This window comes from Aulonocara stuartgranti (genome assembly GCF_965226115.1).
Source record: "Aulonocara stuartgranti genome assembly, chromosome: 1".
Lineage (NCBI taxonomy): Eukaryota > Metazoa > Chordata > Actinopteri > Cichliformes > Cichlidae > Aulonocara > Aulonocara stuartgranti.
Genome location: NC_138939.1, coordinates 1880001 through 1895000, shown reverse-complemented (window position 1 = coordinate 1895000; position 15000 = coordinate 1880001). Strand labels below are relative to the sequence as shown.

Genomic DNA, 15000 nt, shown 5'->3' with positions numbered 1-15000 from the left:
GCTCTCCCGGATTACCCAAAGTGCTCTACACAACACATTCACACACTTTCTGTAAACTGAGTGTTTCCTGACTACATTCACACTCCTGGCATGCAGACTGGAGCAGCCAAGGATCAAATCCCTAACCTTCTGATCAGTAGGTGACCTGCTCTACCTCCTTAACTACAGCTACCCGGTGGTAAACATGAGTAAACTGTCACTAGGTTTTGGATAAAGTGTACACTCACAAACCTGTCCAACCTGCATTTGAAACGTTGGCTACCATACCAGTATAGTATTGCAACATGGTATTTGGGTTTTCTAACTAAAATAGGAAAATACCAACATAAATAGAGCCATCATTGCCAGACCTGGCCCACATCTGGTTGACATACACTCTGCCATGACACCAGTCAGTCAAAAGTGCCAACTTGATGCCGGATCCAGGCCAGACCTGTTTTCTAGGAGCCTGGGCCACATAACCCAAACCACAATCAGGCCAGATGTGGCATGCCATCACATAAACAGTGCCATCTACGCCAGGCCTGGCCCATATCTGGATGACATACCACTTACCACGCCAGAGGTCAGCCAGCAGTGCCGGCTTGACACCAGATCCGGGCCAGACCCGTCTGCTGCGTGGGTTAGCTTTACAGTACATGCACCGACCTCGTTATTAGAGACGCCGGCCATGTTCAATACAAACACTCATGACTGGAACAGGAAATAAGGAGGAGTGCACGGATTATGGCCAATTTCCTTGCTTTGCTTGAAAGGACTACACACTCGACACACTCTACACAAGCCAAATCACATTAAATGTTATCATCTTGTTGACCTGCATTTGAGCAGGACCCAGATTAACCCTATGTGGAAACCCTTCAGCAGGCTAACCCAGATTAGAGACGCAGGGAATCTTTTAATCTTCACATCACCAGGAAGTCTTGGACAGCAGTGGCGTGTCTAGAAAATTTTTGTTGGGGGGGGGCCAGGTAGGGGCACAGATTTGGAGAAGGGTGGCAGATTTAATTGGCAGATAATGTTTTAAAAAAAAAAATTCTACCAACCCTTAACCATAATTCAATAATCCTATAAACCTAATAACCAAATGCACTTTTAACTCTTATTAGAATGAGATTTTAACCACTACGGTGCAAAGTTTTTAGATACTGCGTTGATAAAGTACAAGAGATACAATCAGTGCTTTGTCAGTGTTTACTCAGCATTCAAGGACATCAATATTTGCATAGTATTTTTACTGACATGTAGTGCACATATGTTTTGGGCAAAAACATTTTTGAATATTAAAATACGAACATTTGTAACAAACAATTGACAAATTAGCCAGTTCCAATGCAAAACTTTATCTGCCTGTTAAAAAAAGAAGATAATCTTCTCACAAACTGGTGTTTGATTTTGAAACAGGAAAAAAGTGGAGAAACAACTGAAAAGACTAACATTTGAATAAAACCTGAAAGCAAGTAAATACTTTCTATGCTGCCTTATGGTAAACTTTGGTAATATTGATAAAGAACAGCACTGGCTGATGATGAAATACAGTCAGCTGGCATGGTGACACTGCCAGTATAACCTGCAGGGCTGGACTGGGACAGAAAATCGGGCATTTTGACTACTGACCGACCCACCAGGTAGTAAAGCCATAAAGCCTTTGAATGAAAACAAACGCTGTTGTGACAGTGATGTACAGTCTTTTTGGTATATGTATGATTTCTATACATTTTACGTCAGATAAAAACTTTGGTTGTAAGATTTAGATAATTATTTAATAAAAGCTAGATGTTTAAATTGAGAATAAGAAAGAAAAGTATGTCTTTGCGCCCACCTCTCCCTGTTAATGCCCTACCTGGCCCCCTGGCAACACTTTGCTAGACCCGCCCCTGCACAGTTACCAGCTGTCAGCTACATAAAAAGGATCCTGGTGTTATTTGTCTCTCAGAAACAGTTGATAACTTCAACTCATTCATGTCACCTAAAAGGTAAACCTGTTTCTCCATCACCTGTTCAGCTCTGATGATTCAGTAAGGACATCTCCTGGTTTCATGTTTCCCTCTCACCACATATCCAAACTGACATCATGACCAGCAGCTTTACAGCTGTGGCTCCAGCAAACATCAGCTGATACTAGAAATTAATATTAAATAAATTCTAACAACAGCTGATCAAGCTTAAACTGCTGCTGTTGTTTAGCGCGACATCCGCTGGTTTCCTGTTTCTGGCGCAAAGTGGGCGATAAATAAACAAGAGAGAAAAGCCGATCAGCTGCAATAATTCTTTAAGTGTTATTTTTTTCCTTGGTATTCTAATTTCACAGAAGTTTACTAAACTCAACAAACTTAATATTACTTACCGGGACATTTATTCTGTCCTCATTTTCTTTCACCGAAAAATTGTTTCCTGCAGTGCCGTCTTTCGTGCTTGGCTCTCCTACCTTTGCTAACGTGATGCACATAGCGCAGAAGCCGATGCTGCATTCACTTACACTCGGATATCTGAGCGTCACCGTGAAAACATAATCGGACATTTGATATTTGATTGAATTTTATTGTTTTGCCTTTGGGGTGGCACCTGGGGTGGCCAGTCTGGTTGGGGGGGTGGCCTGTGCCCCCCCAGGCCACCCCGCTGGACACGCCATTGTTGGACAGCCACAGATTACATCTTTAATATCACCCGAAGAAAGTCCAGAGGTGAGCATGTGTGTGTGTGTGTGTGTGTGTGTGTGTGTTTACACCCTCCGCTGCACTTTAAGTGAATCCTAACACAGCTCTCTCTTCAGATAATTAAGAGATACTTGAAGATATGAGAACCCTGGAGAGAGCCATAAATAGAGCACATGGGAGAGCGGGTGCTGGAGAGATGCTGGATTAATTGAGGGCGAGCTGGCCCTCGCCGCCTCATTGTGATCCACTTAAAGCTATAACCAAACCTTCTGGAACATCTTATCAGACCGACGCTGCAGGTCACAGGAATGCCAAGCGGCCGAACTGAATTCAGAGCAGCTGCTCTGAATCACGAGTGAACTTTCAGGTGTGAAAAGCCAATCGTCTTCAGCCTGCTTTCTTTTTAGTGTCCAGCAGGGGGCGACTCCTCTGGTTCCTATTCTGATTGTATAGAAATGTGAAAATGAGCCTGTGCTCAGCTGATCTGCACACCTTCCTGCTGACCTCACAGTGTCAGTCTGAAGTTTCAAGTCTTACTAATTAAAACACGATGAGAGCGCGACTTTTAAAAAAGGTGATACAGCAGGAATGTGTTACCGTACAGTGGCAGTCAGATCCACACCTCGCTTTTCACGTCTCATTTTTAAAATGGTGAAATAGCTAAAACGTTGCTTTTTAAAACATTGCGGCGAGATTTCGGTGGCCGATGGAAGACGTCACACACGCTTGGTTTCTGCCCGATCGCTGGAGGTCCCCTCTATAACCGTGGGAGCTTCTCCTGAGAACATGAAACACCCTGAGATGACTGACAAAATCCGTCGTGGTCTCATTATCGAACGCTAGCTGTAAGTCAGGGAAAGCAGCCTCTTTACAACATTTTCACAAATAAAGAAGCTTCTTCTGCTCTTTTGGACATAAAGGCAGATATTCAGAGTAGCTGCAGGATCACTGCAGCTCACAGGTCCTTTCTTTAGACAAACTAAAAAAAAAACCAATTATGCTTCAGTCGAGACAAACGAGACAGAGATGGAGGTGCAGAAGAAGTCGTTTATCACAGAGGCTGAGGTGGAGAGCCGATGATCGCTCTGACTTACTGCATCGCAGCTGTGTTCTTACACCTCATTTCACTTCTGAAGCTATTATTAAATATTCTGAAAAATAAATCCACGCTTGTCTGGTTTGCAAAAATGTGCATGCTTATGCTTCCTGAGCTACTTCCCTTTATTTGTGGTGTGATTTTGACTTTCGGCACTTCAGTTTTCATGTCCTCAAATTATCTTCCTCCTCTTTGCAACATGATGCAGAATTGTTGCATGAAAGGCTGAAAGCCGCGCGGTCAGAATATTCTCATCACGATGCTTCGAGGCTGGTTTGAGGTTCTTCTCATGAAAAGCTGCCTTTGGTCTGCATCAGACAAGTCTACTGTTAGTGCTGTTTGGTCACGTTATCTTTGATCCATCTTTCCACAGCACTTTATTCCCAAAGCTCTTTGCCTGAATATTCACTGGCAAACTGCAGTTTTGCTCTAATGTTCTTTTTGGACGGCTAAAGCTTTTTCCTGGCGTTCCTCCTCTGCTGCTCATGTTGTAAGAGTTACCTGCAGATCCTGTGATGAACATCTGGAGGTCTTAGGCTATTTTTGCAGTCTCAGACTAGCACAGGTTTAAAACTGTACCGCTTGTAGATGGTTTCCGTCACAATGACGGGGGTAAGATGGCCTTCATCGATGCTCGCCATCCCAACGATTAAGAGCTCGGGTTATGAAACGAGCTACTACGAATGTTTTAAAGGGAAACCTGGAGATCCTCGTGGACCCGCCCTGCCCGGGACTCTCTATAAAAACCGTACCTAATTAAATTTGTTCTGTCACCCATTTGAGATCCTCTCCTTGTGCATTTCCACTAAACCAGCGGGTGAGGAGCAAGAGCAGGAGTATTTTAGAAGAATTTAAATTCATGGATTTAGTATTTTAGTATTTATTTATTTATTGTCATTGTCAAGAACAATGAAATTGCGTTTGGGGCTTCCATACAACCCAGAAAAAAGAAGAAAATAATAAATACCCCTTAAAACCCAAGTGTACATATTTAACCCAGTGTGACTCCAATGCAATAAGACAATCCTTAGCAATAATGTTCGTAGAAATTCAGACAAAGACCTGAGAAACATGACAAAATACAACAATGCAACCCATTCAATATTATTGTACTGTGAGATATGATATCAGATATGATAGTTATCTATTTAAGAAAGAGGGGGGGGGGGCAGGAGGGGGAAGAGAATAAAGATATGATGCACCAATGCAGACCAGTTCATTGCTATTAAGAAGTTGGATATGGTTATTGTCCGTGAGAGGGGGGCAGAGAGTTCAGGAGCCTCACAGCCTGTGGATACAGGCTGTTGGCCAGTCTGGATGTTCTGGCCTGTATAGACCTGTACCTTCTCCCTGAGGGCAGCAGATGGAAAAGGTGGCGCGCAGGGTGATGTTGGTCCCGCAGGATACTGTGCACCCTCCTCAGACAGCGAGTGGGGAAGATATTACTGATCTCTGGCAGACTTGTTCCAATAATTCTGCCAGCTTCTTTCACCACCCGCTGGAGTGCTTGCTGATCGGCCTTGGTGCAGCTGGGGAACCACACTAGAAATCCATACGTCAGAACGCTGCTGATGGCACAGTTGTAGAAGTTCAACATCAGAGATCTGGGAATGTGTGCGCTCCGCAGTCTCCTCAGGTAGTAGAGGCGCTGTTGGGCCTTCCGTGCAACTGAGGTGATATGGTTGCCCCAGGACAGGTCCTCGGTCACAGTTACCCCCAAGAATTTAAAACTGCTCACCCTCTCCACCGCCTCACTGCCAATGAAGAGAGGCAGATGGTTGTTATTTAAAGGTGTGACACAAGTTTATTTGGCTGTGTCACATTTATCAGAGGCACTGACTGCAGGGACACTGAAGGTTTGTTTGTGCCATTATGAGAGGCTCTCCACAGACGGGAGGCGTGGGGTCCCATGAGGACACGGTGTAACGGCGTGCACCCCTTACGTGTCGTTAAAGAGAGGTCTGCAAAGGTTAGCATTTTATTAGGGAGGCCTGGAGAGCTTTTACTGCTCATCAAACACAACAAACTCAGCTCAGAGCAAACAGAGAGGTCGCTGCCGACGTTTAAAAGGCCTGAGACAGAAGAAAAAAAAAAGTGAGGAGACATAAACAGAAGAACGAGAGGATGAGGAAGAGGAGAGATTCAGCCCAGCTGACTGGCAGAGGCCCGGAGCAGAGGAGGTGCAGGGGAGAAACAGAGCTCACGGCTGGGAGTGAATGGCCACACTGTGTGTATGAAAGAGCTTTTCAGCCTCCTCCCAATCAGCACACACACACACACACACACGAAGCATGTAACTGTGGGGGTGAAGAGGTGACCCTGACGGCAGTTTGTGTGGTGTGGCCAGACACAGGGATCTTTTCACTCCTCACCTTTAGCTGAAATACCAGAGCTGACACTGAACCTGAGCTCCAGGAGGATGTGTGTGTGTGTGTGTGTGTGTGTGTGTGTGTGTGTGTGTGTGTGTGTGTGAGAGAGAGACACTCTGAAAAAGCTGCAGAGATGCAAGGACAAACACCCGAGCATCTTGATCACAATACAAACAGCGACTATGTTTTTAAACCTCCTATAGTCTCACACGTGGGAGATATTTGCAGTCCTCTGCATTTAACCCACTCACTCAGGGAAGCAGTGGGCAGCTACCAACCCAGCGCCCGGGCAGCAGTGTGCTCAAGGGTAGCGCAGGGCAGTCATTCGGTGGATTCAAACCCCCGACCTTCCAATGATGGGGCGACCACGCTACCTACTGAGCTATCCCTGCTCAGTATTGCTAGTATACTACTTTAAATACCTCATACTTAAATGCTATATGTTTATTATTTAGCTGCTGTTTTAATATTTTCTTTCTGGTCTTTTTTGACAGGGAAGAATCAACAGGAAAGGGGGGGGCAGACCCGATCCCGGGCCGGGCGCTCTCATGATGTGGCCCGCAGGCGCCCGCTTGATGCAGTGAGCTACGCAGGGCCCGTTAGTTAGACAGTGGGTTTCTGACTGTGACCAGTTTCTCAGGTTCTGCTGTCTCAAGCAGCAAACTGGTTATCAGCTCCAGGTGGGATTAAAACACTCACCTGTGCACACAAACATCATCGTCATCACGCTGATGTTAAGCTCATTTTTAGCTTCTCAGGATAGTTTTTACTGTGTAATCAGTGATCTGAGACAGCAGGTTCAACTGTTGTATTTGATTTGAACTTTTGTGCCTGACTTCAAAGGGCTGTGTGGGAACGAGCAGCAGCTGTTTGCACCTGCAAAGATGTCAGAAACGTCACATTTACACAGCGTACATACAGACGGGGTCTGCTGACCTCACCAAGTTCACAGCGTGGTTAAACCTGAGCCAGAAAAGGTGCAGACGTGTCTTTATTGCCACGGTTACGGCTCGCTCGCTGCTCGAGAGAAGCGTGGCATCAGCAGAGCCCCACAACCATTTTTCCTCACGCTCGCCGACGTCTGCTTAGAAAAAAGGCCGATCGTGGCTCAAGAGTTGGGAGGTCGTCTTGTAATCGGAAGGTTGCCGCTTCGAGCCCCGGCTCCGACAGTCTCGGTCGTTGTGTCCTTGGGCGAGACACTTCACCCACCGCCTACTGGTGATGGTCAGAGGGCCCGGTGGCGCCAGTGTCCGGCAGCCTCGCCTCTGTCAGTGCGCCACAGGGTGGCTGTGGCTACAATGTAGCTGCCATCACCAGTGTGTGAATGTGTGTGTGAATGGGTGAATGACTGGATATGTAAAGCGCTTTGGGGTCCTTAGGGACTAGAAAAGCGCTATATAAATACAGGCCATTTACCATTTATCGTGTTCAAAGGTGGGTGTCTGCCACGCCTTTCACCTGCTGAGAGCATCTTTCACAAAAGCAGAAATTATAAATAAGCAGAAAGTAGCGTCTGATTTGCTGAAGTACAGTCGTCCTTAACGCTCGTTTCAAATCTTACACCAAACATTTTAAAGGGGATCAAATCTGGTTTTTGATTGGCCCGTCCTACGACCCTCCGTTTCCTCCCTCAGTGACACAGACAGGTGCTGAGACTAAACCTGGATCGAGTGTCTGTGCTGTGCCGTGGAAGCTGTTTGGCTAGCGTGGCTTGGCTCCACATGCCCCATTACAGGGAAAAGTTTCTGCAACTCAATACAAAGTGATGATGAACTGTTTTAACCCTTCATGTTGCTGTAAGAGAAAGAAAGACAGAGCTGCAGCTCTCCGTCCTCCGTGTGCATTTTATTAAAGCTCTGCAGCTCTGCTGAGCTCTCCATTCTTACTTAAACACATTTGTGCATCCCCTGATTTTAACCTTTATCTGTAACACTGCAATTACAAGCAGCTGCTTTCTAGTTGCTCCTTTAGGAGGTATAAATCCAAGGCAGCGGAGCAGAGAGCGGTCAGGGACACCGCAGGTTAACGAGTCAACAGCGAAGGTAAAAAACAATATGAAACTTAATAAAGCCACACGTGAACTGGCTCGGTTCCCAGCCAGGAAGGAAGGAGAGAAAAGAGGGAGGAAGGAGGTCAAATAATAATAAACCCCAGAACTTCAATTGAGCAGAAAGACGTGAAAAGATAACCACATTCCCGTCGTAATGAATCCACTACTGAATAATAAACACGAACCACGCTGCGGATAAATAATGACCCGAACCCTGATGCTGATAACAGCTGACCGCATGGTCAAAATTTCATTATTCCAGATGGATATCTTAATTGTTCCTGCTCCGGGTTTGGGTTTCCTTTAAACAGAGCTGCCTCTGAGAGTGTGGGGGACGGGAGGTGGGATGATTGACACTGAAAGCCTGCTCCTAGCTTTGCCGCTATTGTTAGCGAGGATCTAATGGACTCTAATTTGTCAAAGTTTACTGAAATACCAACCCCAGCACAGGCCCTGGTGTCGGCTGCTTCCCCACAGCACAGACGAATCAAAGCTCTCCAACATTCTGCCCTCATGAGACTCGCTCGGCGCTTAAAGAGGCCCTGCTCATGCAGAGCCATGAACCCATCCCTGATGTACACCGTGATAAGAGCAGCTCCGCAGGCTCGGGTCGCAGACAGTTTTGTTCTCGTTAGGCTTTGCAAACTGGGGATTCCTGGCACACCAGCAGCTCCAGAGCCTCTCCAAGTTCAGCTTTGCTTATTATGCAGCTGTTAAATATCAAATTCTCATCTTCTTCTTAGAAGATTCGCTTCTTTTCACACACACAGGACTGCAAACAGAGTAAATGCCAAGAGGCGATCGCACATTTGTGGTGAACACTGAGACACAGATATTCTATCTTTACCTGCTTTTTCAGTCCTAATGGACTAAAACTTGGAGGCAAACTATGGTGGTCCTTTTTAGGAAGGACTGGGGTGCGTGCTCCATTTTCAGGGCACTGCAGAGGAGTCTCTCCCTTAGTAGAACCTCCAGTGGGACACTGGGGCACCTTACCGAGGACACCTGAGGGTGGGAGTTTGTCAAATCAGTCTGCAGGTGTTTTGTGTCCTGTGGAGGGTGCTATGAAGTTCTTCACTGAATCATCCTTGTTATTAATCTCTGGCTCTCGTCCACAGCATGTCTCTATCCTGTCTTCCTCTCTCAGATTCAACTCAGTTTCATTTATACAGAATCACAGCAACAGTCGCCTCAAGGCGCTTTATACTGTAAGGTCGACCCTACAATAACACATACAAAGAAAAACCCAACAATCATATGACCCCCTATGAGCAGCACTTTGGCGACAGTGGGAAGGAAAAACTCCCTTTTAACAGGAAGAAACCTCCAGCAGAACCAGGCTCAGGGAGGGGCGGGGCCATCTGCTGTGATTGGTTGGGGTGAGAGAAGGAAGACAGGATGATGGCTGTATGATATGATAGGGGGTCATATGATTGTTGGCTTTTTCTCTGTATGTATTATTGTATTATTACAGTATAAAGCTCCTTGAGGCGACTGTTGTGATTTTGTGTAAATAAAGCTGAACTGAAATAGTTCTTCTGCCGCTCGCCTTCAGCTTGCATTGACGTGGTTTGCAGCCGAGTGCAAAGTTGCTAAAGCTGCATGTAAAAAGCGAGCATGTAGTTTAACTGCGATGACAACACAGCACACTTTCTCTCCTCTCAGTCTAAAAGACGAGCTCGGACCCTGCCTCCTCCTCAGCTCCACGTCTGTCCATTTATGGTGTGAAGTGGGTTCAGAAAAAGCAAAGGTGTGGAGGGAGAGAGACAAGTGTACTCACGAAGCTTTCTCCCAAACCTCGCGCTATAACAAGCCGGACTCTCCCTCTGTGCCCTTTTCCTTCCAGTCCTCGGCTCCTCTCTGCAGTTCCTCCACCTCTGTCATCATTTCTACACACAATGGCAGCAGCAAACTGCATTCCTCACAGCCATACCTCATAGCTCGCTGGCATCACAGACAATGCTGTTTTCAGAGCGGGGTGAAAGAAAGGGCTCGGTGATTTCGTCCGGTTGTTGTTTGTGAGCACAGGGGCTGGAGGGAGGAAGCTGGTGTGGGTGAGGGTGGGAGAGGTGGAAAAACTCAGAGTTTGTGATGTAGGTGAGCTGCATTTGAACAGCTGTCCCCACACAGAGGTTGAAGGATGACAGGAAGAGGCTGGTACCAGGAAGACCGGGCCCCGAGGAAGCAGACCAGCAGGCGCTCGTTCTGTCACTTTTTCTTTTACTTTCTCCTCCCCCCCCCCCCCCCAAAGCTCTGTCTTTCTATTGTTGCATCCCCCCCATTGCATTTTAGTTACAAAACAAAGTGCTGCACAGTATCAGTGATGAGACGGGGTTACGTTAGGTCAAACCCAGGAAAAGGAAAAGGTCTGTGAACAGCTGAGGCTCTAAATCTTACAGCACGTCAACAGAAACACCCGGACAGTGAAAGGCAATCAGCCGTGATTGTGATTCCCACATCTGCCTGTGATAATCCATGCAGCCAGCCAAGCGTGCACCAACCCTCCGCCGCCAGCACCCCCAGTCTCATTTACAGCCAATCGCCCCCACCTTACATCCACTGTACCCAAACTGCTCCTGCACCCTTCCCTTAAAAAGTCAGCTTCACAACGGAAACTTTTTATTTCTGGCAGATGGAAAAGAAACGAGACTCACAGTCTGTGGAACATCAACATCTCAAACACACCTGTGCACTCTCTACACTGACCCACACACTGAAACTCACACTGCCACTGATTCATATACAGAAAGCACAAAAAACCTTTGCTGATAGAAACACGTTTAAAAAACAGACTGATCACGTCTGTCGTCTGACTGTAGTGAAGATGAGCTGAACTAATGTGAAAACAGAAACACCAACGGGTCTGAGAAGGACAGCTAACACAGTTAACCAGAAGTAACTGACAAACAGATTGAAATAGGTAACACGGGTTAGTCTTGGTAGCCGGGGATCGGTCCGCCAGGGCCTCCGCTGACACATATTGCACCCACGTTAGCGTTACAGTTGCAACCACTGACTTCTGGAGCCAAAACAGACGATGAGACTGTGAGGCGTTATCAGCTAATGCTAGCTAGCTGCATCCATAGACTGTAAAGGGGCATCAAAATGCTCCAACAGCACAAACACAGTCCAGAGGCCCAGCTCAGCCACCTGTGTCACCATCCACCTGTCAGTCAAAGAGGCCACGCCCCTAATAATACAAACTTTAAGCCTTAATATAATTTAAACTGGCGAGTTAAATAAACTGTGCAGTTGTTATAAAGAGGGAATTATCCACAGAGACCAAGCAGTTTGTGTATCAGGCTAAGTTTTAACATGGGAGTCTATGGGGACTGACTCACTGCTCCCTCTGCTGGACGTCAGTGGTTCCACAGTAGCTTAATTTTGTATCATATATAAAAACATCAAATCAAGCTCATTTTTTGGGTACTTTTCAGGTGTCAAAGTGTGACCACACACTTTCATTTTCACAACACTCGATCCATTTTCTGACGATCTGTTTGTGTTCGGTGAGTTTTAGCAGAGAGGCGAGAATAAATGATCGCACGGCTAACGTGGTCACAGAGCCACGAGTACGACCTGGGCCTCTCTCAGAGGGTTCATCCATCTGCTGCTCCAAAGACACCAAATCACCAATCAGTGCAGTCTGCAGCCAATCCCTCATATCAGCTGACTCCAAACAGTGCCAGATGCATTTGTAGAGCAGTTTGTACTGACGTTTATAGAAATTTGGATGGTGAATCATCAAAATAAATCCAAGTGTAGGACAATGACAGCCCACAGGCTGTTGTTTTTCACCCGGGACTGTGTCGCTTTCCTGGGATAAAAGATGGTCTGAACATTACTCTGCAATAACGGCGTGTCAGCTCGTCATCGATTACCTTCTGCTAAAAGCACCTTCAATACAAAACCAGCATCTGTGGACCTCACACATCTCTCAGTCTTTATTATTTACACATTAGAGTCCTGCAGCTGTGGTACTAATTAGATCCTGTCAGCAGCAGCAGGTTTGCGCTGAGCACTGTCGGCTTTTTATGGGATTTTTGCAGATCTGAGTGTATTTTCAGACTCAGATAAAGGAGCAGATGGTGAAAAAGCACTGTGATAATAATCAGTCGGACACGGGCCACTGACAGCAAAGAGACAAATTCATTTGGAAATGTGCTGATGTATTAATCAGGAACAGCCGCTCTCTCTGATGTTGCTGTCAGCACAGTTTGTATCTCATCTGATAAAGTCATAAAAATGGAGCATAAAGAAGAGTATGATGGTCGCGAGAATTACACCCTGACTGGAAGGACAATGATGTGAAAGGGAAGACCAGAGCAGTAACAATGCGCGTCCACCCTGACGTCACCCACTGGGTCTTAAAGCCTTTAGACGGTCTCCAGCTTCCTGAAACTGAATGACCTGAGCAAACGCTGGATCCTCTCTGACGCTAACAGGACTGAAGAAGGACCAAGGGACGTTTTCCCATACGCTTCTACGCTATCGGTCTTATTTTTTACAGGAAGAGGACTCGCCCCCTGCTGGCCTCGAGACAAAATGCAAGTTTAAGGCTTCAAACTACGAAAAACAAAACTCACATAAACCCCAAATAAAGTCGAAGAAACAAAAAAGTGAGAAATTTTTGGGTCCCAAACTGCTGACATCACATTTTGGAAAATCACAAGAGGTTTTTGATTGATGGTGTACATTCATTTATTAATGATCATCACATTAATATGCTGTGTGCTTTACTGAGACAATGAGCACGAGGGTAACTTCCAGGACCAGAAAGCTGCAGCAGAATGATTCTATTGAATTTTGGAAAGAAATTAAAGCTGTCAACAATCGTAACATGCCTCTGTCATCCAGAATTAATGGGAAAGCATTATGGGGACCCTGCAAAATATATCACACGTTTCTAACAATGACAGTATCCTTGGCGGTGAACAAAGCGGCCCTGACACAATAACAGCAGAACATCTGCAGGGAGCCAACAAAAAGAATCTCAGCTTTACCTTCATCAGCTTCTCTGGACTGCTGCTTCTATCTCAGTGCTTCCTAACCAACATTCACACATCCAGACTCCCGAGGACGCATCGGAGGGAAACCTGGGTCACTCTCCTGCCCGTGCAGACTGAGAGCAGCCAACAACCTTCTGGTTTACTGCCACCCCATCTATCCGTCCATCCATTCATCCATGAATCTGTCCATCTGTCCATCCGTCTGCCACCCATCTGTCCATCCATTCATCATTCAATTCCATGCATTCATCCATGAATCAGTCCATGAATCCATCCATCAACACCTTAATAACTCTGTATGTTATTTATTAAATTACCAAAGGTCTGCTCACATGTGAGATCTAATTATGGAGGTCAGATGGAGCAGAGTACATCCACACCCTTTGAGTAACCTACAGACTCCACTAAGGTGGGACAGTGTCGCCTGTTCTCTTCATCTGCACTCGAACATTAAAAAGCAGAATGCTGGCTGTACGGAGGAGAGCCGTTTAAACACGTAGCTGAAGAAGTCATTGTGCCGTCACGCAGCATCTGAACCTACTGTAAGCGACACAGGCTGTTCCTCACGCTTCAGTTTTCCATTTGTGTTTGGATCACTGACGATGGCACGTTTGTTTTTTACTGTAAACTTTCTCCAACACATGCAGCAGTTTAGCTTCTAACTGTTAGACATCCATCACTTTAGAATTTGTCCTGTTTGTCACAGCTCACATCTTGTACTGCTGCATTTTATGCCCAAGCCGTGAGCAGTGCTGTAGGTAGCACATCAGTCCTCTGCACCACCTACCAGCCTGCACATTAAACCTTAACATATTTATAAATCTTTGGGTTTTCTTTTGTACAGACACTGCGACTGCCTCCAGTTCAGCTCCACCTACAAAACATTTAAAAAGTCATGCTGCTGGAGGTACTTGAAAGGCTTTGATGTGCACAGGCCGGCTGACTTTTCCTGATTTTCACCGTTTTACACCAACATACTGCATCGTTTCTTTCTTATTCAATCGGCTTCATTTTATGTTTAAAAACATAAAAGCATAAATTGCATCTGTCTCGATGAGCAGCCTGACTCAGCCTTCAAATCTAAACTTCCAGTTCACCAGAATAGCAAAGCGATCAATAGTAAACACTGCAAGGTTTGAAGTCCCAGCGCCCTGAAAATAGATGGAACAAATATCTGTTCTTCCCTAAAGGGTTCAGGCACAGCAGGGAACTCGGTAACAAAGTAAAAAATACAGCAATGTGTTTGTTTTTGCTCTCGCTAACACGCCAGCGGGTTCCAAATAAAGACCTCTTTGCAGAGCTGATCATGGAGAGCACCGGGTCCACAGCAGCCTGTTGTCAGGGATTAACCAGCTACTATATTTGCCAGAGAAAATCCTGCGCTCGCAATTGCTTCATATAAGGAGGTGACATTTACCCCAGCTCGTGCTCGTGTACAAAGACTGCAGCCGGCTCGCCGCTCTGCCCGGCAGCCTCTCGACCTGTGCAAACTATTTGATTTGGACGGGTCAGCTCGAATTAAGCAGCAGAGCTAACGTCAGAGGCTGTGTGCACAGCGCGTCTGAACCCTGACTTTCTCCGCTCTGATTGGCTCCATGTTTTTGTGGCCCAGTGAGGGTGATGACTGTATAAAAGTAGAATAAAAGTAGAACTCTGTCCACACTGCTTTCATTACCTGGACACATGGAAACATGAAGAAGATGAGGACAGTCCTGCAGAAGGTAAACGACTCCATCTTCATCTGGGTTTGCCCCCCAAATCGGGGTCTCTGTGCCCAACCTGTACAGGAAGTGGAAATAGCAGCAGTCAGCAACTACCA

The 15000-nt window shown here is 46.1% G+C and overlaps 1 protein-coding gene across 5 annotated transcripts in view; it reads right to left on the bottom strand.

The window, feature by feature from the left end:
- The window catches only part of adamtsl3 (ADAMTS-like 3), a 199478-nt gene that overhangs the window by 183042 nt on the left and 1436 nt on the right, over positions 1–15000 (bottom strand). For 3 of the 5 annotated variants that reach the window (XM_082540081.1, XM_082540085.1, XM_082540086.1), the window contains exon 1: positions 2348–2624. In XM_082540081.1, the coding sequence (XP_082396207.1) occupies positions 2348–2521 (174 nt within the window). In that variant the 5' untranslated portion in view covers positions 2522–2624. Of the gene's footprint in view, positions 1–2347; positions 2625–14856; positions 14961–15000 lie in introns of those variants that run through there. The other 2 variants (XM_082540083.1, XM_082540082.1) reach the window with 2 other exon arrangements.